At 41.9% G+C, this 25,241-nt stretch overlaps 2 protein-coding genes across 4 annotated transcripts; both read left to right on the top strand.

Moving 5' to 3' along the window:
• Nucleotides 1-741: 741 nt before the first annotated feature.
• DNASE1L1 (deoxyribonuclease 1 like 1) lies at nucleotides 742-14,801 on the top strand. The gene is made up of 9 exons (XM_034434166.3): nucleotides 742-1,384; nucleotides 3,164-3,323; nucleotides 4,645-4,733; nucleotides 5,501-5,587; nucleotides 6,897-7,009; nucleotides 8,870-8,982; nucleotides 9,541-9,698; nucleotides 9,939-10,035; nucleotides 11,133-14,801. Exons 1-9 carry the CDS (start codon nucleotides 1,317-1,319, stop codon nucleotides 11,265-11,267), a joined length of 1,020 nt encoding a protein of 339 aa, XP_034290057.2. The 5' UTR covers nucleotides 742-1,316; the 3' UTR covers nucleotides 11,268-14,801.
• Nucleotides 14,802-15,101: 300 nt separating this feature from the next.
• On the top strand, nucleotides 15,102-23,684 carry LOC117675485 (deoxyribonuclease gamma-like). Of its 3 annotated transcripts, XM_034434168.3 has the most exons (9): nucleotides 15,102-15,319; nucleotides 17,117-17,205; nucleotides 18,348-18,434; nucleotides 19,203-19,306; nucleotides 20,314-20,426; nucleotides 20,514-20,671; nucleotides 21,164-21,260; nucleotides 21,347-21,465; nucleotides 23,563-23,684. In XM_034434168.3, exons 1-8 carry the CDS (start codon nucleotides 15,179-15,181, stop codon nucleotides 21,419-21,421), a joined length of 864 nt encoding a protein of 287 aa, XP_034290059.2. In that variant the 5' UTR covers nucleotides 15,102-15,178; the 3' UTR covers nucleotides 21,422-21,465; nucleotides 23,563-23,684. The 3 variants fall into 3 exon arrangements, with proteins under 3 accessions (XP_034290059.2, XP_087744760.1, XP_034290058.2); XM_087888634.1 differs by lacking the exon at nucleotides 18,348-18,434; XM_034434167.3 differs by lacking the exon at nucleotides 23,563-23,684 and having other exon boundaries at nucleotides 21,347-21,524.
• Nucleotides 23,685-25,241: the final 1,557 nt, after the last annotated feature.

Genomic DNA, 25,241 nt, shown 5'->3' with positions numbered 1-25,241 from the left:
GAAACATAGCTTCTGGTATGCACCCAAGCAAATGATATCCTTTAGATAGGATAGGATAGGATAGGATAGGATAGGATAGGATAGGATAGGATAGGATAGGATAGGATAGAATAGAATAGAATAGAATAGAATAGAATAGAATAGAATAGAATAGAATAGAATAGAATAGAATAGAATTCTTTATTGTCTAAGTGTGATTGGACACACAAGGAATTTGTCTTGGTGCATATGCTTTCGGTGTACATAAAAGAAAAGAAACATTCGTCAAGAATTACAAGGTACAATATGCTCTATGGCAAAGCATACCTCAAGAACAATCATGCCCACTGTTGATCTCTGAAACACCAAAGTGTTGGGCAACCTCCCTGTAGGAAACCATGGTTGCCAGCCACAGCACAGCAATGGCTACTCGCTTCTGCACAGAGATTGATTAATAATGATTAATGATTAAGTTGATTAATAATGATCAACTGATCGGCCATGTCAAAGAGTGTCTTCCTTGAAGTTCTCTAGCCACTTCTCATCTCTCCATTCCCCCAAGAGGAGGTCCTGCCACCAGTTGGTGTGGATAGAGTAAACCTGCTGGGGCCTGGCAGCTGGGGCCCAGGACAACACCCATTGCCATTCTCAAGTGGATAGTTTGTTGAGACCCATGACCAAGAAGCAGTGGACCAGTGGTGGGTTCCAACCGGCTTTACTACTGGTTCTCTTTGTGCACGTGCTTTGCACGGGATCGTCACCACTACCCGCTCGGCCAAACCGGGCCCAATCGGGAGGAACCCACCACTGCAGTGGACCTCTCTGCAACCAGTTCAGCAAGGCCCAGAGATTCCTGGTCGCTAGGACGAATTTGGCATATCTTTCCATAAGGGTGGAAGTACTTTACAGGCTAACTAGGAGCGCAGGGGTGTAGGAGGAAACAGCACAAAGGTCCTGGGGAAGTACCATTGTTCTGTTTTGAGCTGAAAAGTGCTAAGGAGGCAGCTCAGAGAAGCTAGAAAAGGGGGCGGTGTAGAGAGACAGAAACTGGGGGAAGAAAAAAGGTATCTTTGATTGGGTAGATTCCGCTGACGCACCCTTGGTAAACAAGTCTCTTTCTCCCTTTTGCTACCAACTTGCATCTTCTCAAGCCACGGAAAACTGGAGGAACTTCAGAGAGAAAGCGATCTAGAAAAGGACTGGGCGCTCGCACGGACGAGAAGGCCTCCAGAAAGAGTCGAAGCCGCTGGGATCAGTCCGCGAGCGCCCTCCCTCTCTGGGTTGGCGCCCGGTTTGGAGGATTCGTCGAGCCCCCGCCCCGTCTGCTGCAGCCCTGGATGGGACGACGGCGAGAAGTGGGGTTGACTGACCTGGGGGCTGGCGGTCGCCGAACTCAATGTGGCAAGTTAGTAAAGCGCTTGGCGATCGAGGGGAGGGAAAGAGGGCCGGGTGTAGGAAGCACAAAATTGAGGTGAAGGAAGGGGCCGGAGGGAGGACTCGCACAACTGGAGCAACGTCCGGCGCCCTTCCTATTTGTGGTGTCCGTGTCACGGCAGGCGAGGTTCAGCCCGAGCGATCAAGCCTGTTCTTTAAGTGTTGAGGTGCGGCGACCACTCGATCCCCTCTGGAATCTCGCAAGATCCGTCCCAGTCCCCTTCCAAGCCGGTTAAATAACAGCCCTGTGCTACTTCCCCTTTTGCTGTACAGCAAGAGCTGCTGCTGCTGTCAAACCAAATACCGGCCCCATTTCCAAGTTCGGATTATGGTTCTCCAGTGGATTTATTTCGTAGTAAACTTTATTAGAACCAGCACGCAAAAAATGTTTTGCTTCGATTGCTCTAGTCCAGGGGTCTCCAACCTTGGCAACTTTAAGATTGGTGGACTTGAACTCCCAGAGTTCCTCAGCCAGCAAAGCTGGCTGAGGAACTCTGAGAGTTGAAGTCCACCAGTCTTAAAGTTGCCAAGGTTGGAGACCCCTGGACTAGTCAAATAGATTAAATCAAGTCATTAACATGAGGGTCCGTGCCTGGTAGACTTTGGACAACTTTGGATAGCGCGTCATTAGTGCTTGCCTTCCCTAATAACGCTTTCGGTACCGATTCTTCTTTTTTCTAAAATGCCGTGAAATGAAACAGGAAGGAAAGGTTTTGGATTATCTATTAATTCGTTTTATTTATAATTAATCAAATTTGTATAGCTACCCATCTTACCCAAGGCTACTCTTGGCTTCTCCGCTCTCCCATTAGCTGTTTGCAAGAGTGCAAACAAGTTAGTCTGAGGACAAGCCCCAGAGTTTAGCGATAAAACTAATTATATATCCAGGGTTCGATTATAATTAACTCGATGGACATTCTGTTGAGATTAAGGCTATGATATAGAAGGGATACAACACGTGCCGTGGCCCTGATAACAATCCTCAGGTTCTTACTTTTGTGTATGTGTGCCTTTAGTTTTAACTCCTGAGGACTAAATGGACAAGTCTATGCAGTTTGCTGGCAGCGCTTTTAGAAGTGGTTGGCTTACCCTTACGTTCTTCCAGGGGCTGAGAGAGAGGGACTGGCCACAAATTACCCCACTGCCATGTGGACCTAGTTCACAATCTCTTGGATTTCTTCAGTGCCTTTAACCACTACACCATCCTGGCTGTCCTTAGATCCAGGCCAAACCCAAAGACTATATTGGCCCAGGAAACATTGACATACTTCCAGTGTCTGGATTGGTCTCTGATTTGTTGCCCTCCTTCCCATTTTTAGCCTAGGTTTGTTGGGAAAGATCATTCTCTTCCCCTTCCCCTTATCCCAGTGATGGATAACCTTTTCTGGACTGAGTGCCCAAAGTGCGTTTGCGTGCAAATGCGTGTGTGCGTGCTCAAAACCCCAAATGCAATGCGTGCACGGCCCCCCACATGTGCCCCGCCCCTGCATATGCGCACACAGCCCCCACGCATGCGCCCTACCCCCCATGCATGTGTGGCAGAGACCCAACAACCAGCTGGCCAGTGGGAGGCAAGTGCGCATGCATGGCAGAGCTGAACTCGGGCAACGGCTCACGTGCCCACAGAGAGGGCACTGCGTGCCACTTGTGGCAAGCGTGCCATAGGTTCGCCAATATGGTCTTATCCCTTCCAGTTTCTCAAGCAGGCTGCTTTTCTTCCTTTTTCTCTCCTTCATTCTTTCACATACAGAGTTAGATTCCTAAGGATGGAAACGCCACACTCTCTGCCTGCCGTGCTGCTCCTGCTGCTGTGCACAGGAGCAGCTGCCTTCCGGATATGTGCCTTCAACGCTCAACGCTTTGCTGAAGGAAAGGTGAACAAACCTAGAGTCGTGGACATACTTGTCAAGGTAGGTGGCAAGGTAGCACATGAGTCCCCAGCTATTTCCTTCCCCTTTCTCTTTGTAACCCTTGATAAGAAAAAAATATGGAAAACTAATTTCTTTTGCTTCTTTTAAAAAATTAAATTAAATTTCTAGCCCTTATGAAGGTATTGGTAAAGTCTGAAATATCCGTTCAGAGCTTGAAATCAGTACAATGGGACTGACTTCTCATGTCTATCAGAAGCAAGTCAACTCTCCAAATACAAAACAAGTGAAAACTGGTTTAATTAGCATAAAATGGAAAAGGCTGCAAAATTAGGAGTCTTGGAATTATTTTCTTTCATCTTCACAAGAATTAATTATGTTACGCAACAAGGCTTGTATATTTGAATGCTGTTTACAAGCATATATACACTTTTTAAAATTAAAATGGTGTAAAAGAGGAAGGCTTAAAACGTTATCATAGACTAGCTATAGGAAGGTAGTCTGCTTGTATTTGGGTGGCAAACAATAGCAGACATGGGCTCACATGAAAAATTAATTTTTGGATTTAAAAAAAAAACACCAAGTATGTCATGTGAATACATCATGGTAGATTTGTCCAGATGATATATTAAACTCTTAAGCTGGGCTAACCAAATATAATTGCTGTATTCTCATATGATACAAAACCCAAACAAATAAGTCACTTCTTTGTGGTTGAATGTGATGGCCTGGTTTACCCAACATGACAAGTCAACTAGGCTCCCATGAAATGCCAAACCACAACCCTTCTACCATGCTCTGGCCTAGTCTATCCTCTGGAAACTAAGCTTGGGAAAAATTATTTCATCCTATGCATCCTGTAGAAATCCCAGTGAGGCCATGATATCAACTCTCAAATTATGTGTCTTATGTAGTTGACATCAATTGCCTCATGGCATGAATAAGCGCATAATTTGCATCATGTGTGCAGTGATGCCATAATGTGCCTCATGCCCAGAGCTCTGGATGTTCATGTACCAATACTAGAAGTCCATTTTAAGTGAAGAAGAGTTGGGTACATAACAATTCTTGATTCCCTTGTTATTCATCACTACCCATAATACAATTCCTTCTTCAGATTAGAAATAAGCTAAATTGGGCTTATTTCTAATTGAGTTAAGCTAAGAGAAAAGCAATGGGAGCAGCTGGCAGCTATGTTCCTCTCCATCCTTCACGCCTGATACATGAACTCATTTCGCTGCTTTTGCTGACTTTCAGGACAAGCTGCAATCAGTCATAGCAAGCTCATCCCAAAGAAAATTCAAAGGGATCCAAAGGGGTTAATTCTATTACTCTGTTCTATTCCCTTCTTTTATGTCTACAGATCTTGGCTCGCTGTGATATCTCAGTCTTACAAGAAGTGATGGATGCAAAAGGAAAGGCAGTGCCTGCTTTGATGAATGCCTTGCACCAGTGAGTCTGAGGGCTGCACAAGAAACATGATCCCAAAAGATCAGAAGGACATAAATAGATGAGCAGTCAGGGGCGGCCGAGAATTTGGAGTGATCAGAGGCAGGAAAGGAAAGTGGAAAGGATCCATTGAGGCAGGAAAGGTAGTCCAGATATTTGAAGAAGACAAGTAGCAATTGCCTTTCTCCTTATGGTGTAACGTAGTCTGGATTGCCAGGAGGGGGGGGGGAAGCATGGAAAATCTGATCAGGAGAAATAAAGTTAACAGAATAACAGAGTTAGAAGGGACCTCCTGCTCAAGGAGGAAACCCAATACCATTTCAGACAAATGGTTGCCCAATTTTTTCATAAAAACCTCCAGAGTTAGAGGCAAGCTATTCCATTAATTAATTGTTCTAACTATCAGGAAATTTCTCCTTATTTCTAAGTTGCTTCTCTCCTTGATTAGTTTCCACCCATTGCTTTTTATCCTACTCTCAGGTACTTTGGAGAATAGCTTGACTCCCTCTTCTTTGTGGCAGCCCCTGAGATATTGGAACAGTGCTATCATATCACCCCTAGTCCTCCTTTTCATTACCCATTTAAAGTTAAAACAGCTCCTCCCTAGCAATTGCAGCAATATCATTATAGACATATTCAAATAGTTGTTTTAGTTTGGCAAGATCAGGAGATTATCTAAGGGTAAAAATTTCCTCACCTTTCCATAGCCATGTACTCGTTTGTTCAGCAAATATAGCATGCTTAAATCCTATGGGATTTTCTTCCCCCAGGTTTGATGACCTACACAGCTATAGTTACCTCACCAGCCCTTTGCTGGGGCGTGGAAATTATCAAGAACGATATGTATACATATACAGGTATATTCACTTAGTCCAACTACTTGTAGCAACATTTATGATTGGGTCTACATGTGTTATTGAACATAAGGATAATAATGATGTCACCATATTTTTATAGCATCTGTCTCAGATCCATTCTAATTCTGAATTCCTAAAGCTGGGTTATTTCTTGTGGGAACCAGATCAGGCCTTTGAGATTACCTTGGCTAACACACATGGGTATGCTCACATACAAGCATTCCAAATCCATTTATTTTATTTGTTTTCATACCACATGTATACTCCATCTCAACACACATACTCGCAATCTATTCTCTATCCATATCTCATCCATCTATCAAACTATTATATCTATCCATCCATCCATCCATCCATCCATCCATCCATCCATCCATCCATCCATCTATCTATCTATCTATCTATCTATCTATCTATCTATCTATCTATCTATCTATCTATCATCTGTCTCTATCCATCTATCCATCCACATTTCATTGTATCCTCTGTCACCTGCAGACATGGATTAGCATGCAGATCCATCCACCACCATGATTCACTTCCAAACATTAATAAATGCCTTCTGAGTCATACATCTGCTATTTCCCAGCTATCATCCTTTAAACACATTAAGAGTCACCCGTGGCCTTAAAATTGGAGGAACCCAAGCTTAAGAAACTGTAAGATTCCACAAACTTCACATCTAGCAAGGTCTCACAATGTAAATTGCAGGAGGTGAAAATAATTTGGATTTATGGGCCTAGCTAGCATAAGTCCACGAGGGAGATCTTGTGGCACAGGGTTGCTTATAGATCCCATGTGACCAATCCTTGTCTTCAAATAATCTGCTTTTATTGGTAGAAGGATAAAGGACAAAGCAATGTGCTAGGACTTGTCAGCAAGTGATGCCTTATAATTTATAACCCCACCAATTCCCCCTTCATAATGCATAATCCATTAAGCAGAGCACACAATATACCCATAAAAGATAGTTTCTTATAAGATCTAAAATATGGGTGAAAAAAAGAAAAGTGACCAAATCAGCAGAGCTACCGAATCAATACAATCTTAATCCCTTCTTTACTTGTAAACATGCGGTGGTCCATCCAAGGTAGGTGGAGGAATGGAAAGCCAGAAAAATCAATGGGAACACAAAAGGTATAGCAAAGAGAAATGGAATCCTTCCCCCATTGCATGACCAAGGAAAATTCTTTTGGAGCTAGGAAGAGAAATCCAGCTTGGAGAAAAATCTATTGTTGGGTCTTTAACACTAACTTTCATCTCCATCCTGGGACCAAGCCTGTTTTCCTGTGTTTTCCACTTCCTGTAGGAACCAGAAGATTCAGATACTGGATTACTATACATATGAAGACCTGCATCCAGACCGACCTGATGTCTTTGCTCGTGAACCCTTTATCGCCCGTTTCAGCATGGCAAACAAAGGTGAAATCCTATATTATAAATGAGATTTCGTTTCCAGCAAGAATAATCCAGATCTCTGGAGGGGAATGATCCAGAGCGAAGTTACTAGCATTTTTTTCTTAGGCCCCACTTCAAAGACTCCTGCTGTTCTAGAGGATTATAAGCACCAAGATGTTCTGATCCAGAAATCTCTATTGTCCAGTCCTCTATTGCTCAGGGACGACTCACACCCTGGTCAGGACATCTTTACCCTCCTACCATTGGGAAGGAGATATAGAAGCATAGCCAGCCGCACCTACAGGCTGAAGAACAGTTTTTATCTGTGGGCTGTCAGACTCCTGAATGCGAAATAACCAGTGGGGGAATTCAATTTTTTTTACTATCGGTTCTGTGGGCATGGCTTGGTGGGCATGGCATGGCATGGCTTGGTGGGCGTGGCTTGGTGGGCATGGCAGGGAAAGGATACTGTAAAATCTCCATTCCCTCCCCACTCCAGGGGAAGGTTACTGCAAAATCCCCATTTCTTCCTGATCAGCTGGGACTCTGGAGACAGAGAATAGATGGGGGTGGGGCCAGTCAGAGGTGGTATTTACCGGTTCTCTGAACTACTCAAAATTTTCACTATTGGTTCTCCAGAGCTGGTCAGAACCTGCTGAATACCACCTCTGGGAATAACATCATAACTATGTAGTATGATGAACTTACAGGGCCGGCGCAATGTGTGACATGTTCATACTGGTGCAGTAGGACTGAGTGTTTGTTAATATGATTTATTGCATTAGGGATTTTCTGTCTTCATTGTGAGTTGTATTGTGTTGGAGGGGTGCACTGAGAGAGCTCCACCAATTTCATTGTACATATATTGTGCAATGACAATAAAGGTTGTTGTTGTCGTATTGTTATTACCACCAAGATGTTCTGACCCAGAAATCTCTATTGTCCAGTCTAATTGGATCCAGGGACAAATTTAGAAAACGAGTCAGTAGCAGGGGTTATCATAAAATGGTAGAGAAAAGACTGCTCTACAAGCAATATACAAGATAGTGGTTGAGTAAGTGGGGACCTCAAATGCCTAATGACATATCCACCCTTCCCCCCCCCCACAAATAACAAAACATCAATTTAATAGAATATGAATTTCAGGTGACAGACAAGATATTTAGCCTAGAAGCTTACTGAGTACAAGATAACAATTGGATCTCAGCCTGCATTGTTAGCTTGTATACACACCTTCACAAAGCACAACATAATTATATTTATTCTGGAGAAGGAAAACTAATCATCCTTGGCAAATACTGATATTTCCCTCACCCTTAAATCCCCCAGGCAAATCACACCACACGATAACAATAATGGAAACAGAACAAGAACTTCTACTGACACCTAATGCCACCAGTTAGCGAGACAATTGTTTTTTCTTTTATATACAAATTGCAATGTTTGTTTCCATTTTTTAATGCAATATAATTTGAGTAGGTGACCTAGCATGCTGGAAGGTGAGTTGGCTCTCCCTGCTGCCTCATGTTCTTTCTTTCCTTTCCCAAGAATTTTCCTGGGCCATGTAGAGCAGTGGGTGGGGACCCTTTGCTTTCCAGCACCTCTGGCCAGAGTTTTTTTTTAAAAGAAGAGTTTGAAAGTTTCCTATGATACCTGCATTCAGAGGTTTGTTTCAAGTCTGATCAGAATAACCAGGGGAGAGCAAACAGAGGTTCCAAAGATTAGTTTCCTTCTTGCTGTTGTGGTTTCTTTACTTTTTAAAATTTATCCTGTACTGACTGCCCAGGTACCTCAGTGGTTCATAAGAATAATGTGTTGAGTTTGGTTTCCAGATTGAGTGGCTAATCCTTATAGTTCTCTTTTTCTATTTGCGCTTCTCTCAAGAGCTTCCACAGCTGGTGCTGATCCCACAACACACGATGCCATCCAAGGCAGAAGCTGAAATTGATGCTCTCTATGATGTTTTCCTGAATGTTCAGGAACGCTGGGCCACAGAGGTATGTCAGTGAAACAATATATTTCTTGGCATCTAGTTATTGATTTATATCTCACTTTTATTTGTACAAATCAAGGTGGCATATATTATGCCCCCTTCTCCTATTTTCCCCATCACAACAACCCTGTAGGGTTGGAGTGAGAGAGATAGATTGGCCCAAAGTCACCCAGCTGGCTTCCATGCCATTTCTCCGATTCTAGTCCAGCCTTTTATCTGTCACTCCAACCTGGTTCTCAATATAAAAGTGTTTTGTTATTGTCTTTTTGAAGATGTTTTCCCCCCCCCACTTCCCAGTTTAGCCTACAATCTTGGGGTTTCCTGGTGGTCTTCCATCCATGTTCTAATGAGGCCCCACCATGGTTATTTTTTCAAGGTCAGCCATGTGCTGCCGCTTGCTGATATCAAATGCTACGTATTATTCTCGTAAAACATCATCACATTGCTAGGTGAAGATCTGCCAGTAATAGCTGCAGCTGAGATAATGCTAAGTCGCTAATTCTACTAGTAACTTAACTGATTTCTGAAAGATCGGATGTTATTTCCCTTCCTTCCCACACAGGACATAATTTTCTTGGGTGATTTCAATGCAGACTGTGGGTATGTGGCCAAGAAACGTTGGAAAGACATCCGCCTGCGCCAGAAGCCTGACTTTCATTGGCTCATTGGAGACCAAGCTGACACCACTGTTCGAGAGAAAACCCGCTGTGCCTATGACAGGTGGGATCAGGACTGCTTGGGGGCAGGACTTTGGCTCTGAAGGGCAGGGTGCTACTCATCAGGAGGGCCCAAATGCAGTAGGGTTCCCTTATCATGAAAAAAACAGGAGCTTATAAGATCCTAACTTTTTAGAGTTATCATTTCATTGGATCACCAGCAGGATCCAGCATCCTAGGCTTGGCTCAGGGAAACTTGTTGCCAGATCCATCCTGCTAATAATCCATTTCTTCTTCCCAACAGGATTGTGATTCATGGTGAACGTTGCCTAGGTGCTGTTGTGCCTGGATCAGCTCGGCCATTTGATTTCCCCAAGGAATTTGGACTTTCTGAGGAAGAGGTATCAGTCACTTTTGGAAGGGAGACAGAAATGATGTAACTACATTCAGAAGAAAAAGCTGTTTGTTTCTTTGTCTAGTCAATTTTGTCTCTAAAAAGGGCATGAAAAGCAACTTTCCAAAAAGCCAAGGAAGTACAGAAAACATAACAAGGGTAATTTGTGTTAGTAAGATTACATAACTGCAATAAATAAAGGAGCAGAATAATATTGTGCAGCCCCAAAATACAAAAATTAATTATATTGAAAGCACAGTGAAATTTTTCTAAAAAAGAGGAAAATCTTGATATATCAAATATATGTTTAAAGATGGTGAGATATATCATCATCATCATCATTATTTATTAAACTGTATGCTGCTGGACTCACAATGACTCTGGGCTGCCAATCCTCAGCACAACATACAGGAAAATCATACATAAGATGTAATTTTTTCAAATAACTTGATCTGAAACTACTTACCGGCAGTAGAGAAATGGTGCTTTGAATAGAGCTCAGAAACAATGTATGATGCTTTAAGAGAGCAGTTTAGTGGAGAAAAGGGCATAAATGGCAACACATTAAGTCACAGTGTGGCCAATAAGATTTTGGCTTACTTTGTTGTGCAAACCTTTTATCCACAAAATAAAGGTAAAGATCACCATGTGACCTTTTGGCATTGTGGGTACCAACCTCAGGTTTGATTCAAAAATTTTGTAGTCTAGGCACTAGTTCTCTGTACTAAGATAGGAGAAAGATATTTAAAGAGGGATGTTTAAGTCACAGGAAACTGGAAACTCAATCCCTGAACAACATTTCTATTAAATGTCAAGATATGCTACATGACCCCCATAACTAAATCATATAATGTCTGAGAGATTATCTGCTTCTTCTCTTATTTTTTCTTCTTCATTTAAGATCCAGTTGCAAGACCTTTCTCAATGATTACGTTGATTTGGGATAATGGAAGCTATAATACCACATCTCTGAAAAGCACTGGTGTGGGAAAGATTGGGCTAAAGTGATGAATTGGTGATGAAGGCATTTCTTCCCTTGAGTTCAGAGCAGAAAATAGGTACATTTCCACTTCTAATCCTTTTTTCTCTCTCTTCACTTTCCAGGCCTTAGAGATCAGTGATCATTATCCTGTAGAGGTGGAACTTGGCTCATCCTGTAAGAAGCTCCAGCCAGCTAGTTTAGCTGGTCTTGTGTTGCTGACCATAGTTGTGATATCAGACTCAAGATGTGGCATCTGAAGGAAGAAGATGGCTGTTGTGCTAGTCCTAGAACTAGATATAGGTGGAGGCCTACCCAAAAGGGTACTTATTTTCACAAGAGCACTTGAATCAGTTATGTTGACTCTAGATTCGGCTTCCATCTATGGTGAATCCCTGATGTTCAGACAGTAAGTTCTGGGAAAGCCTGGGAAATGGATCCCTCCTCAGTCAACAGGAGTGCTGATTTACCACCATCTTATCAAGTACTTAGGAGGTGAGGGCTTGAGAGCACAAGGAAACAACAGCCAATGACTTAATAGCCGGCCATCAACACCCCAGTCAACAACTAAAAAGCTACATACAACCAGGCACCATATAAATACCACACAGAGAACAACCCAAAGTACACACTCTACTAGGGAGACATTCCCTGAGGATGAGCTCCAACACAAGTCTGAAAGCTTGGAAGACTAAACCACTGCTCCCAGTCACCAACCCAGATTGGATCCTGTAAAAGTAGGTTCTCCCCAAAATACTTACTTTTGGATTGATCCTTCTCATCAAGATTGTCAAAAGGACCCTTCAGGCAGTAAAAATATATAAGGTTTTCTCATTCAGTTGAGCCTTGTTGTTTGGGCAAAGACTCTTTGAGTTTGGGTATCTCCTCATATTCTTGAATATCCTCACATGCTGACTTCTTGATTCTGCTTCCTGATTGTACTTGGCTCAACTACCTCAGGGATCCTGAATACTGGATAGCGTCTGTCTCACTCTTGCCTTCTGTCAGAAACTCAGCCTTGGGTTCCAGGTTACAAAGAGGGCTTCCCTGGGCCAGACTCAAAAATTAAGCAGCAAAGATATGTATGTATTGTAGCTTGTAAGTTATCATTGGCTGCTCCTTTGTCCTATATTTTCTCTATGTTCTGTTATACAGAAAATGGACTAACTATCCATTAATATATGGATTTTAAAAAAACCTTTCCAGTGAAGTTCATGGGAAGAAAACGTTTCATGCCAGTTCTGAGGCTGCTATGAAAATATATTTTTTTCAATGGGACTATGGAGAAATACAAGATGCAATGAAAATCAGCTCCTCTATTGTGGTGCTGCCTACACCCATATTTTTGGATGTTGTGATGGAAGATCTAATCTGGAGAAACAATCATGCTGGCAAACGATTTTGCTGTAATGTTTTGCAAATGATAAACACCAGTGGTGGGTTCTGACCGCTTTACTACCGGTTCTCTTTGAGCATGCGCTTCACTGTTCAAAGTTACAATGGCACTGAAGAAAGTGATTTATGATTGGTTTTCTCATGACTGTTATAGCATTCCCCATGGTCATGCAATACAAATGTGGATGCTTGGCAACTGGCATGTATTTATGACAGTTGCACTTTCCTGGGGTCATATGAGCATCTTTTCTAACCTTCCCAGCTGGCTTCTGACAAGCAAAATCAATGAGGGAAGCCAGATTCGTTTAACAACTGCATGATTCACATAACAACTGTGGCATAAAAAGGGGTGCAACTCGCTTAATAACTGTCTTGCTTGGCAATGGAAATGTTGACTTAATTATGGTGATAGAACAAAAATTACCAGTAGTCTCCCTTCTTTAGTAGCCAAACAGAGAATCTGGATACTAAAAAAAAAGGGTGGACAGTGAATAACAAGGAATGTAAATATCAGCATAGAATCATGGGATTAGGATCAGTGGTGGGTTTCAATTTTTTTTACTACCGGTTCTGTGGGTGTGGCTTGGTGGGCATGGCAGGGGAAGGATACTGTAAAACCTCCATTCCCACCCCACTCCAGGGGAAGGTTACTACAAAATCCCCATTTCTTTCTGATCAGCTGGGACTTGGGAAGCAGAGAATAGATGGGGGTGGGACCAGTCAGAATTTTTACTATCAGTTCTCCAAACTACTCAAAATTTCCACTACCGGTTCTCCAAAACTGGTCAGAATCTGCTGAAACCCACCTCTGAATAGGATACTTGATATTTTTCTTCTTGACTCAGGGAACATTTCATAAAAGAATTATGTATATGTTTTGTGTGTGTGTGTGTGATTCCAACCTATCCCTCAGTGGGGATTCATTTTGTACAGAATAAATATTATATAATTTTACAGCACAATATAAGCTATACCAATATCTGAAAATTGGCAGCAAAAATAGCATTGACATTTACATGTTGAAGTTCAGTTCCCTGTCTTGCTTAAAAAAAAAAAAATTTAGGCCTAAATAAGCAGGGATAAACCTGTGAGCAGAATTTTGCATATGAATCAGTAAGTTTCCTAAGTCCTTCATTTATTCTTTTAATATGCATCTTCATGATAGATCTGTCATGATAAAGGAAAACTTTAGAAGACTTTAGATTATTATATGAAAAAAAATCCTTAATGCATTTCTGATGATTCATGTACTGTATTGCAGTGCTTTCTGCACTTTTACCACTCCCTAAACTTAAGCACATGATTAAGGTAGCCTTTATTGTAATTTTAAATTTTAACCAAAAAGGTGTTGCCAGTTAATGGACATTGAGGTGGATGGATAGTTTTGTGAATTGATTTTGTGCACTGATTTTATGATTCCACTTGTTTATCTTGTAAAACTGGTTCAAAAATTTTAAGAAGTCTGGCAATATATAACTCTATATAATACTAACTAAGGAATGAACACTGGTTTTGAACAGGAACTTTTTAATTCTTTCTAAATGATGCACCATTGTTTGAACTGGTTTCAGTAGATTCCCTGGTATGTGTTGAAGATAACTCTGGCTTTGCACTATTTTCAATCACTGCCACTCCTTATTTATAGCTTAGCTCTATTGCCATGACTAAATCTTGTTTTTTGACTTTGTTCTTCCCCATTAGTTGCAGTATTTTTTAAACAGCACCATTAATTGAAAATATAATGGAAGTTTCTGTTTCGAGCAGCATTATTCAAGAAGAACCTTGCTTGAGTATATAAGCTGACAGCAAACAGCACTCCTTTCTAGCACTGAGGATGTTACCTAGTTTGGAACGTCTGCAAGAAAACAAGCAAGCTCAGAGAGCACCAAGGACCCCTCATTTCAACCCTGAGCTACAAATATTTTCCTTTATTAGAATTTTGTTCAATGTGATAAAATTTATTGTAAACATGCATGTGCATACAAGAGAGCTAATTTGGACTAGTGATTAAGGTACCAGGATAGAAACCAGGAGTCAGTGAATTCTAGTTTTGCTTATGCCAAGCCAGCTGGATGACTTTGGACCAGTCACTCTCTCTCTCAGCCCTAGGAAGGAGATAAGGGTGAACCAGCTCTGAAAAACCTTCTGAAAAACCTGCAGAGACTAATCCAAGGAGTCCACACTGACTTGGAGGCTCGCTCGCTCGCCCACTCACACACACACACACACAGAGAGAAAGAGGGGGGGTACATACAGCCAAACACATACACATTTGTAATACCAAAGGGTGTGTGCTCACACTGTACATGCCCAATTGCAATTGTACAATTAAACTGGATTGACAATCTTTTATGAAAAACCAAACTGGATCAATAAAAATATTGATTTGAAAAGGTAAATTGGCTAGAGTGATTCATTCATCCTTCCTCAGCTTGAGCACTAACGGAATTGCATTCCAGCACATCTAGATGACAACAGGGTAGGGGTGGAGATTTCTAAACAGAGCTTTCAAACACCTTTTGGATCCTACCAGAATGCTCCTGAGGTCTATCCATACGGGATGCTAAAGAATCAGGAATGAGATGGAAGGGGACTAGCCCAACGAAGTCCAGCATTTTCTCTGCTACATTGTTCCATGCCTAACTCAACATGCAGCACAAAAGGTGGTATCCTCCCCCTTGCTGATGTGACCATGTAGTTCTCTGCACCACTGTTTTCCTCCTATGCAGCTGGAGACACACATGCTCTCTCCTGCGATCAAATACATACTAGGCCCATGGCACAAGCCTTCGCCTTTCTGTTTCTCTTGCTGGACATGATGCTTGTGGCTGCATCTTTCAAAATCTGTGCTTTCAACATACGAAGCTTTGGACAAGCCAAGGCAGCCAACCAGAGGGTGATGAGAGCTCTTGTCCAGGTGAGTTTATGATGGAATTAGTGGGGTGGAGGAAGTGGTGACAACTGTGCACTGAGAGAGGCTGGCACTCAACCCAGATTCAGAAGTGATCCAGGGACAGCTGGAGTGGTGAAGGGCAGAAATGGACAAGTCCTCCTTCAGGCATGGGCGCTACAGGGTTGCCTTGTCACTCTCTCAGCCCAACCCATCACACAGGGTCACGGTTGTGGGTGGGGTGGGGAAAGGAGTGTGTATGCCACCTTGATATCCTAATGAAAGGTGATCTATAAATCTAGCAAAGAAACAGAAGTGTTCTCATCCAATGTGGTTGTGACAGAAGCCAGGTACAGGTTATCCAAGTATATGAACAAAAAGGGGAAATGCAACAGTTCATTCATCAATTGGGAAATACCACATCTTAAAATAAAAATTGACACCCACTTCAGCTAAAGTAGAAACCATGTTACTGTAAAGAAAGTGGCAGTGTTTGAACAGCTAGGAAAGGTCTCTGATTCACTTTGGGTCTCTCTAGCAGAATTGGAAAGTACTGCAACTGCTTTTATGTTTTGGTGGTTGGAGCTGTGTTTGTCAGTCTGGGGGTGATGAGGGCTACAGTTGGAGGTATGAATTTTGCAAAATGACCAGGAGCAGGATTTTCTTTTCCTCCTGTGATTTCAGAGAGAATTTGGATTTGCTTTTATCTATTTTTGTCTATTTAGAGCTTACTTTGCAGTTTTTAGGATTCATGATACACAGTGTTGGGAAATTGTTGCTATTTTTCAGCAAATGTAGGAAGAAGGGATTGGAGAGGTGCAAAAATGGAATTTGGGAACCTGGAGAAGGTCTAGGACTTTTTTTTTTTTTTTTGCCAACCTTGGAGTTGACAGTACTGAATCTGCTTCACCAAAGATCAGAAGACTGCCTAGGTTAATACATATCAGTCACACTAAGTGCAGTACTGCAGCTACTTCAGCTGACTGCTAGTTCAGCAGATCAACGGATCAAATCTCACCGGCTCAAGGTTGACTCAGCCTTCCATCCTTCCGAGGTGGGTAAAATGAGGACCCAGATTGTTGGGGGCAATATGCTATTTAGTATACTGTCTTTGGTGTAAGCCGCCCAGAGTCCTTGGAGAGTGGGGCGGCATAGAAATATGACAAATAAATAAATAAATAAATAAACCAAAAGAATTTCTTCTTTAAACATGATTAGCATGATCTAATTCTTGTCAATGAATGCTCAATGAACTATGAGATATATAGCATCATGAAAAATTGGAAGAGGGAGTGAGGAGGCTGAGAAAATAATGGAGGGGAGGAAAGATATAAACAATCAGGAGACCAAAGACAAGTCAGCTGGCAGTTAATTTTATAAACAGTAACTCATCACAGGTAGTGAGAAATTCAGGAAGAAGCACTTGAGCTCATTCAAAGAGACTGTTTTAGCGAACTCAGTATAAATAAAGGTTGGGAATTCCTCTTACGGTTTCCAAGGTTTTGCATGTGTCTCAACACCAGCACAGAAGACACTGTGCAGAAGTCCGTGTGATCCTTTCTTCTTTGAACTTGCCCAGCTGTGGGGAGGCTTGACAACATTGTTCACTTATGGGAGAGCAAATTGCTATGTAGTATTGGCCTATGATGCTTTAATTCTCCAAGCAGCAACACCAGATTCTCTTACAAATAATGTAGGGCAGTGTTTTCAAACGTAGCAACTATAAAATGTGTGGACTTCAGAATTCCCGAGATGCTTTGGTGAGCATCTCAAGTCATGAGAATGGACATAACAATGACAAGTGTATCTCTTTCTGACTTCCAGATCCTGTCTCGCTGTGATATCTCTGCTGTGCAAGAGGTGCGTGATTCCAAGGGACTGGCTATTCAGGCACTAGTGCAGAAGCTCAATAGGTACTAGTAAACAATTCTAATCATAATGTACCACAGAATAAGGTGATTTGCAGACAATAACCCCTTAGGGTGAAAGTATAGGATCACACTTCGAGCAGTGCACCAAAGAAAGAAAAGCATTAGAATCTGTAGCATTGATATTGTACCTATTATCCATATAGATTGTTTTAATGTTTTAATTCTTCCACCTTCTACATCTGACCTGCAGTCTTATTCCATTCCCCAAAGTTCTATTTCTAGGAGTGAGATGGCTGCTTCTGGGTTCTGAGGTTTGAGTGTTATCAACGAGAGCACATTCTTATTTAATGAATTGTAACCTTTGTACATCCCAAGCAGAGGTGAAATCCAGCAGGTTCTGACAGGTTCTGGAGAACTGGTAGTGGAAATTTTGAGTAGTTCGGAGAACCGGCAAATACCACCTCTGACTGGCCCCAGAGTGGGGTGGGAATGGGGATTTTGTAGTATCCTTTCCCTGGAGTGGTGTGGGAATGGAGATTTTGCAGTATCCTTCCCCTGCCACACCCACCAAGCCACACCGACCAAGCCATGCCCACAGAACTGGTAGTAAAAAAAAATTGGATTTCACCACTGATCCCAAGGAAGACACTTATAGAATGTTCTTCTGAGATGTCAGTGTTACTGTGGCCAATCCTTAAATACTATGTATATTACATGGGAAGTAAATGTATCTTGGCATTCTTCTGTATTGCAGTGAAATTATATTGTATTGAAGCAACTATAAATTATTTTTTATTGAAGGTAGAAAGCAACCTTAGCTTCTGGGACAAAGTATTTCCCTGTAAATATTAGTTTAGAATCAGGGAAAGAGAAAGCACCACCAATGGTGATCCTATCTCTTCTTTTGGAAGAGGCAATAGGCCATTTTCCTTAAACCTGGAACCAACTATACCAGAGGTCTTCAAAGTTGGCAGCTTTAAGATTTGTGGATTTCAACTCCCAGAATTCTCCAGCCAGCTATGCATAGTTGGCTGAAGAATTCTGAGAGTTGAAGTCCACAAGACTTAAAGCTGTCAAGTTTGAAGACCTCTGACCTATACAGTCTCAGTGGGAAGGTGGTATCTTGTTTTTTTTAAGTAACATGGCATCACTGATTTCCTCCTTTCCTGTCCTCCACATGGCAGGTATGATCCTTCTCATCATTACAGCTGCCTAGAGAGCAAGAGACTTGGACGAAGCACCTACAAAGAGCAGCATGTCTTTGTATATCGGTAATAATATCCACGGATCTGGAAATAGCATTAAACCAGAGCTTCCAGTACCAAAGCCAATACTGGCTGAAGCATCTTCAGAAAGCTATTGTAACTGCTACCAAACTTTATCCTGTGTATCAACACTTAAATACCAGTCTTTATTCCCTAATATCTCTGTCCTGCCAATGATTTGTCTTCTCAGTAGATTTCTTTGTGATTGATGATGAGCCATCAAGTTTATATCATCTCTTAATGATTACATAAATGCAGATAGGTTTTTCTCTAGGATGGTCTGTCCCAAGTTTGGTCCTTCAAAAGAACCTCGGGCCCTACAATGCTAGGCAACAGTAATTGTCCAAGGTGATTTGGGGAAGGCTGTCTCAGATCTAAATTTACCTTCATATATGATGTAATGGTGAGTTCTCAAATTAAAATTCAGATAACAAGCTTTTAAAAATTCAGCTACAATCTTTTCACTACCATCGAAAAAAACCTCTTCTCTGGATTACAGGAAAGTTAATTAAAGGAAACTAGAAAAGTCCTAAGGAAGTAGGGAGTGAATTGGTTCTCAGTGTGAAATAGTATAATTACCAAAAGATCTTATATTCCTTTCATTTTAATAAACCTTGTTAAAAAGATTCTGTGAGAATCATGCTTGGATTGAAATACTTCGAGTTTGAGGCAACTGTCAAAAGCCTGACATACCAAAGAGGAAGAGTTCATTCTTTGGATAATGAACCCTCATGTACACAATCATTTTATCCTGATTATTTTTCTCACTGACAGTCAGGATGCTGTGTCAATTATGGCTTGGTGCCAAGTTGGAGATGAGGATGCCAGAGATTTTGCTAGGGGACCATTTGCTGTGCGTTTCCATTCCCCATACACAGGTAAGTTAGTGGTTCTGTTCATAGATCTACTGTGTTTCCCCGAAAATAAGACCCTGTCTTATATTTTTTTGAACCCTGAAATAAGCGCTTGGCCTTATTGCCATGCACTCAAAAGCCTGATTGGGCTTATTACCAGGGGATGTCTTATTTGGGGGGAAACAGGGTAAGAACTTGTTTTGGGCAAAAATTTCTTAAGGCCAGTGGCCACCGAGTCAGATATGGCAAAAGAAAAAACATCAAGAACTGAAATCCTTGTATTTTGCAACCACAACTTTCCAGCTCTGAAACAGGTATAGCACGATTGTAAGAAATATAACCCAGTAAATATGGTGGAAACTGTGCCTGAGTTTTGTGGCTAATTGTTTTGTCCGCTCTATAGAGCACTAACTAATAATGGAACAGCTAGTGGGGTTATAGGCAGGATGTTTTGTATCCTGTGCTTAACAAAAGTACATTGGAGTAATAATTCACTGAGGTATTCAAGAACATCCAAGTAGTTTTTTGGGCCAGTATTGATGATTTACAGTTATTAAATAGAAAAGCTTAATATAAATCTAAAGTGTACTGTATAATATTCTTGAAGAATAACATACTGAATGCCCATATTTGTAAACAACGCAAAGGACAAAAACAACACAAGATACAATTGTGCCATGATATATGTTTATTTTGGGTCCAATCTTTGTTGCCATGAGGAAGTCCTTCTAAGGTGCTTGGAAGTGGACTGCTTTTTTTTATGCGGCTTCCCCTTTTGACTGCTGTAGTCCCTGCAATTTTCTTGGCAAGGTTTTCAGAAGTGATTTGCCCTCTCCTGCTTCCTACAACTGAGACAAAATGACTGGCCCCAGGTCACCCAGTTGGCTTTTGCTAAGGCGAGAACTCACAGACTAGTTTTAAGCTTGGTGCCTTAATCACTACACCAAGTTGGTCTCTGCAAGTGTATTGGTAGATGTGAATAAATCCTTTTATCAGCTCATGTTGTCTGTATTGCCATCACCTCTACCCAGTTGCTTCAGACTTTGTGCTACTCTTGCACCATACCTGTCCTCGGGAAGCCGTCCATGAGCTTGACCTGCTGTTTGAAGTATGCATGGAACTAATGCACTGGTGGAAAACGGAGGTACATTCTGGGAGCAGGGGTTGGATATTGCTGAACTAGATGAGCCAAGGACTGCTTCCAATCTTCCTTCCTGTGCCACCTTAACAGAATGTGATGGTGCTGGGAGACCTGAATGCAGGCGGTGCCTACATCCCAATGAGCGCGTGGGCCAAGATCCGCCTGCGCAATCACCCTGCCTTCCATTGGCTGATCAGCGACGAAGAAGATACCACCGTCAGCCACCGCACTTGCTGTTCTTATGACAGGTACTAAACTGCAGCATCCAAGTTCAGCCATCTGCTTTCTTCAAAATGTTTCCATCATCCCACAGGCAGTCTTGTCATTGCCAGCCTTAGAGGCAAGCAGTCACTCATTAGTAACATGATAGGGCTGCTCTATTGAATAATCTATTGAACAAAGGTTAGAAATGCAGGCAGAACACTTCTGAATCCCTTCCCCAGTCAGGCCTACCAGTTAGGGGTGGGTTCTACTTACCTTTACTACCAGTTCGCAACAGGAGCGCACACGCTTCTGTGCATGCACAGATCGTACCTTGTTATGTCCGGGCGGGTGGGCAGAGTCTCCCACCGCTTTTACTACCAGTTCTAAAAAAACGGACAGAACCGGGAACAACCTACCACTGCTACCAGTCCTCCAGGAATGTTACACTGTTCTGCTTCCTGACACAAATCACCCACCTATAAAGTATCTTTCTGAAACCTGGAAACAGAGCCCAACTGTCACTGTTTTCCTCTTAGAATCATAGTTCATGGAGAAGAATTACTCTCTGCTGTTGTGTCGGGATCAGCAAAGCCATACAATTTCACAAAGGCACTTGGATTGTCTGAAGAAGAGGTGAGTAGGCTTGATTATTCTCTCTCCTTTAAAAAAAAAAGGAATGTTTATATATGGCAAGCCTGAAGATTTTCTCATTTTTATAGGCCTTAGAAATCAGTGATCACTACCCTGTTGAGGTGAAGCTGAAGCTTGCTCCAAACACCCAGTGGGAACTCTAAGTTGTCCATCGGCCTATTATATAAAGTGAAGGGAAATGGGGAAAGTAAGTAACGTCTAACAACAGTAGGTCCCTACTAAATAAAGATCAAATGGAGCCCAGGAGTAGGATGTTGTCAACTTGTATGTTGCTTTATTTATTTTATTTTATTTTATTTTATTAAATTTTTATACCGCCCTACTCCTGCTGGACTCAGGGCGGTGAACAGCCAAGAATAAAAAACATCCAATACAAAATTTAAAATTATTAAAAGAATTAAACAAATTTTGGCCCAGATTTAAAACATCCCAACTAAATTCTGTTACAATTAAAATATCTAAGGGGGGGGCGTTTAAGCCAGCCCAGCTTGGTGAAATAGAAAAGTTTTGAGGGCACGGCGAAATGCACGGAGATCTGGTATCTTACGTATCTCCTGGGGCAGGTCGTTCCAGAGGGCAGGTGCTGCCACAGAGAAGGCCCTCCCCCTGGGGGTCGCCAGCCGACATTGCCTGGCTGACGGCACCCTGAAGAGTCCCTCTCTGTGGGAGCGTACTGGCCAGTGGGAGGCTATCGGTGGCAGAAGGCAGTCCCGTAAGTACCCAAGCCGTGCCATGGAGCGCTTTAAAGGTGGTAACCAACACCTTGAAGCGCACCTGGAAGACCACCGGGAGCCAATGCAGCTCGCGCAGGAGGGGTGTCACATGGGAGCGGCCCATCTCTCCCATAATCCCCTGCACGGCTGCGCTTTAGTCATAGAAGTGAGCATCACTGTCACTTGCTTCTCGTTGTTTCCAATATCAGTGTAATTTTTATTTTTCACTTTCAATTTTGATCACCCCAAATACTGAAATAACTCCTGGGATTCCATGTCAGTGGCCAATTTCATTGCCTTGAATAGAGAGAACAGGTCCGTTTTTCCAGTTCAAACAATGAACTTCTTTTGGGTGGGTCCCAGGCAGTTCTCACCATCCCACCTCTTTCCACAGACAAAAGTCTAAAACTTCATCAAGGTGATCTCTTAAGGAGTCACAGGCAGGAAATCCTGATTTCAGTGTTATGAAAAACAAACCCTCTTAACAATAGGTGGCTCAGTGGCTAAGACGCTGAGCTTGTCGATCGAAAGGTCGGCAGTTCAGTGGTTCGAATCCCTAGTGCCGCGTAACGGGGTGTGCTCCCGGGGTGGGTTCTACTTACCTTTACTACCGGTTCACAATGGGGCCACATGCGCAGAAGCTTCCTGATGACGTCATGGTCGGTCGGTGGAGCCTCCCGCTGGTTTTACTACTGGTTCTATAGAAACAATCTGAACTGGGGGCAACCCACCACTGGTGTGCTCCTGTTACTTGCCCCAGCTTCTGCCAACCTAGCAGTTCGAAAGCACATAAAAAATGCAAGTAGAAAAATAGGGACCACCTTTGGTGGGAAGGTAACAGGGTTCCGTGCGCCTTTGGCATTTAGTCATGCCGGCCACATGACCACAGAGACATTGGACAGCACTGGCTTTTCAGCTTTGAAACGGAGATGAGCACCGCCCCCTAGAGTCGGGAAAAATAGCACGTATGTGCAAGGGGAACCTTTACACTGTGTGGTGTAAAGCAGTGGTTAAGTGAATTGTGCCCCATTTTTTGACCTTTCTTGCCACAGTTCTTAAGTGAATTCCTGCAGTTGTTACTAAAACAATTTTTTAGCCAATCTGACTTCCCCATTGACTTTGCTTGTCAGAAGGATGTAAAAAATGACCATGTGACCCTGGGACAGTGCAACCGCCATAAATGCATGCCAGTTGCCAAGCGCCTGAAGTTCGATCAGGTGACCATGGGGATGCTGCAACGGTCATGTGAAAAATGATAATAAATCATTGTTTTAAGTGCTGTTGTAACTTCAGTCACTAAACAAATAGCTGTAAATTGATAGCTACCTGTATAGTAGAGCCAGTTCTCCAGACAGTCCTGCTTTGCTGGATGTGTTCAAGCAAAAGAAAGAGTGTCTATGAATATTCTCAACCATACAGGTCATGGTTATCCCAAAGATGCTTTCTTGAAAGTCCACCTCCCTCTTGAAAATAGAGTATCTTGGAGGCAACTGAAAGAGTGGACCCAGTTATCTAAATAGCCTTTTGCAGCTCTGTGATATGCAGTAATAGTTATTTGTTGTTATTTGCAGGAACAACAGTTTTACCACAAGAATGTATCAAGGCACTAGCAGCAGAATAGGCTTTTGAGGTCCTATAGAAGAGTGCTGGAAGTTTATTACCTATATTTGAGACTGAATATAAACGTTTGATTGGTATAATATTTGATAAACATTCAGCTGTCTGGAACTCTTTAAGTTAAAATGCCATTGGCAATCTTAAGATAACAATAGGCTTAACATGTAATCAAGGTGTTACTTAACAAGTTTAAAACCCCCACAAAATTCAATGTATTGCTTGTTTACACTAAACACTGAGCAGTTTTTTTAGCCTATTTTAGGCTAAAATGAAATTATTTTGTGACTCAGAACTCAGACATTTTATCAACTAGGTTAAATCACAAGTTTCTTCACAGTTGTTATGTTGTGTGAACATAGGTGTCTCATTAGTTTAGATTTAAGATGCTGTACAAACCAAACCATCAAATCACATTACAGTTGTTAAGATTCATATCCTGTGTGAAGTCAGCCATTCAGGCTTGTAGAATATGGTTCATGATCTACCATGTTGTGTGAACCCACCACTTTACCCAATAAACTGTGATAAAAAAACCTACGGCTTAAATCTAACTTGTGGTCCCATTAACATATTGATTTAAAAGGGAGCATTTTAAATAGCATTTAAAATGCTATTTTTCTGTCCAAGTAACCATTTAAGAGCAGACATTTCAGAAACGGGAAGGACAGATAAAATAATTTCAAATAGCAGAGATGTCATGCTCTTACACGACTCCTTGCCCTTCATATGAACAGGAAGTAATTTAAAATTTGGAGCTCCTTATGAATCATTTTTTTAATTTAGTTTGTCAACCTTGTTTTTAAATTGTCTCTATTTCACTTAACCTATGTTGGTCCCAGAATGTCTTGCTATCCTCAGTACAAAACAATTCCGATATAGTCTAGTGCCATGTTTCTTCACATTGATAACTTTTCAGTCGATAGGTGGCTAGGGAATTCTAATCCACACATCTTAAAATGGCCAAGGTACCAGGATAGAAACCACAAGTTTGAGTTCTAATCCCACTTTAGGGATGAATTGCTTGCTGGGTGATTTCAGGCCAGTCAATTTTTCAACCCCTCACCTCACAGGGTTGTTGTTATGAGGGAAATAGATATGTTCACTTTTGAGTTATTTATAAAAATAAAAGGTGGGACTAGTCCTCCTCCCGCAAGTTTCCAGATGGCATTATCTAATCATCTCATCCTCTGCTGTCCCCTTCTCCTTTTGCCTTCAATCTTTTCCAACAGTCTTCTCTTTTCATTAGGTGGCCACAATATTTGAACTTCAGCTTCTGCTCTTCCAAAGAACAGATTGGTTGATTTCCTTTAGGATTGACCAATTTGATCTCTTTGAAGTTCAAGGGACTCGTCTTCTCCAGCACTCAGCCTTCCTTATGGTCCAACTCTCACAGCTACACATTACTACTGGGGAAACCATAACTTTGACTACATGGACTTTTGTTGGCAAGGTTATCTCTCTACTTGTTAATGCTGTGTAAATTTTCCATAGATTTCCTCTCAAGGGGCTGTCAGCTTGTCCCAACTTTGGAATTACGGAAAGAAAGACCCTCGACTTTACTTTTTCAAGTAAAAAGTTCTTTTAGTTTTATAGGTCTGACAGGGGCATCTTTTAATTTCATGGCTAGTCACCC

The sequence above is a fragment of the Pantherophis guttatus genome, chromosome 2 (genome assembly GCF_059756535.1).
Source record: "Pantherophis guttatus breed Tessera chromosome 2, ASM5975653v1, whole genome shotgun sequence".
Lineage (NCBI taxonomy): Eukaryota > Metazoa > Chordata > Lepidosauria > Squamata > Colubridae > Pantherophis > Pantherophis guttatus.
Note: the sequence above shows the minus strand (reverse complement) of the source record. Positions and strands in the feature narration are given on the sequence as shown.

What these genes read in the sequence shown, in the direction of transcription:
- DNASE1L1 (XM_034434166.3), top strand. Translation starts at nt 1,317, where the DNA reads ATGGGACGACGGCGAGAAGTGGGGTTGACTGACCTGGGGGCTGGCGGT. An exon ending in TCGTGGACATACTTGTCAAG is followed by an intron (nt 3,324 to 4,644) that starts GTAGGTGGCAAG and finishes TTATGTCTACAG; the next exon opens with ATCTTGGCTCGCTGTGATAT. An exon ending in TTGATGAATGCCTTGCACCA is followed by an intron (nt 4,734 to 5,500) that starts GTGAGTCTGAGG and finishes TTCTTCCCCCAG; the next exon opens with GTTTGATGACCTACACAGCT.
- LOC117675485 (XM_034434168.3), top strand. Translation starts at nt 15,179, where the DNA reads ATGGCACAAGCCTTCGCCTTTCTGTTTCTCTTGCTGGACATGATGCTT. An exon ending in TTTCCATTCCCCATACACAG is followed by an intron (nt 19,307 to 20,313) that starts GTAAGTTAGTGG and finishes ACCTCTACCCAG; the next exon opens with TTGCTTCAGACTTTGTGCTA. An exon ending in ACTTGCTGTTCTTATGACAG is followed by an intron (nt 20,672 to 21,163) that starts GTACTAAACTGC and finishes TTTTCCTCTTAG; the next exon opens with AATCATAGTTCATGGAGAAG.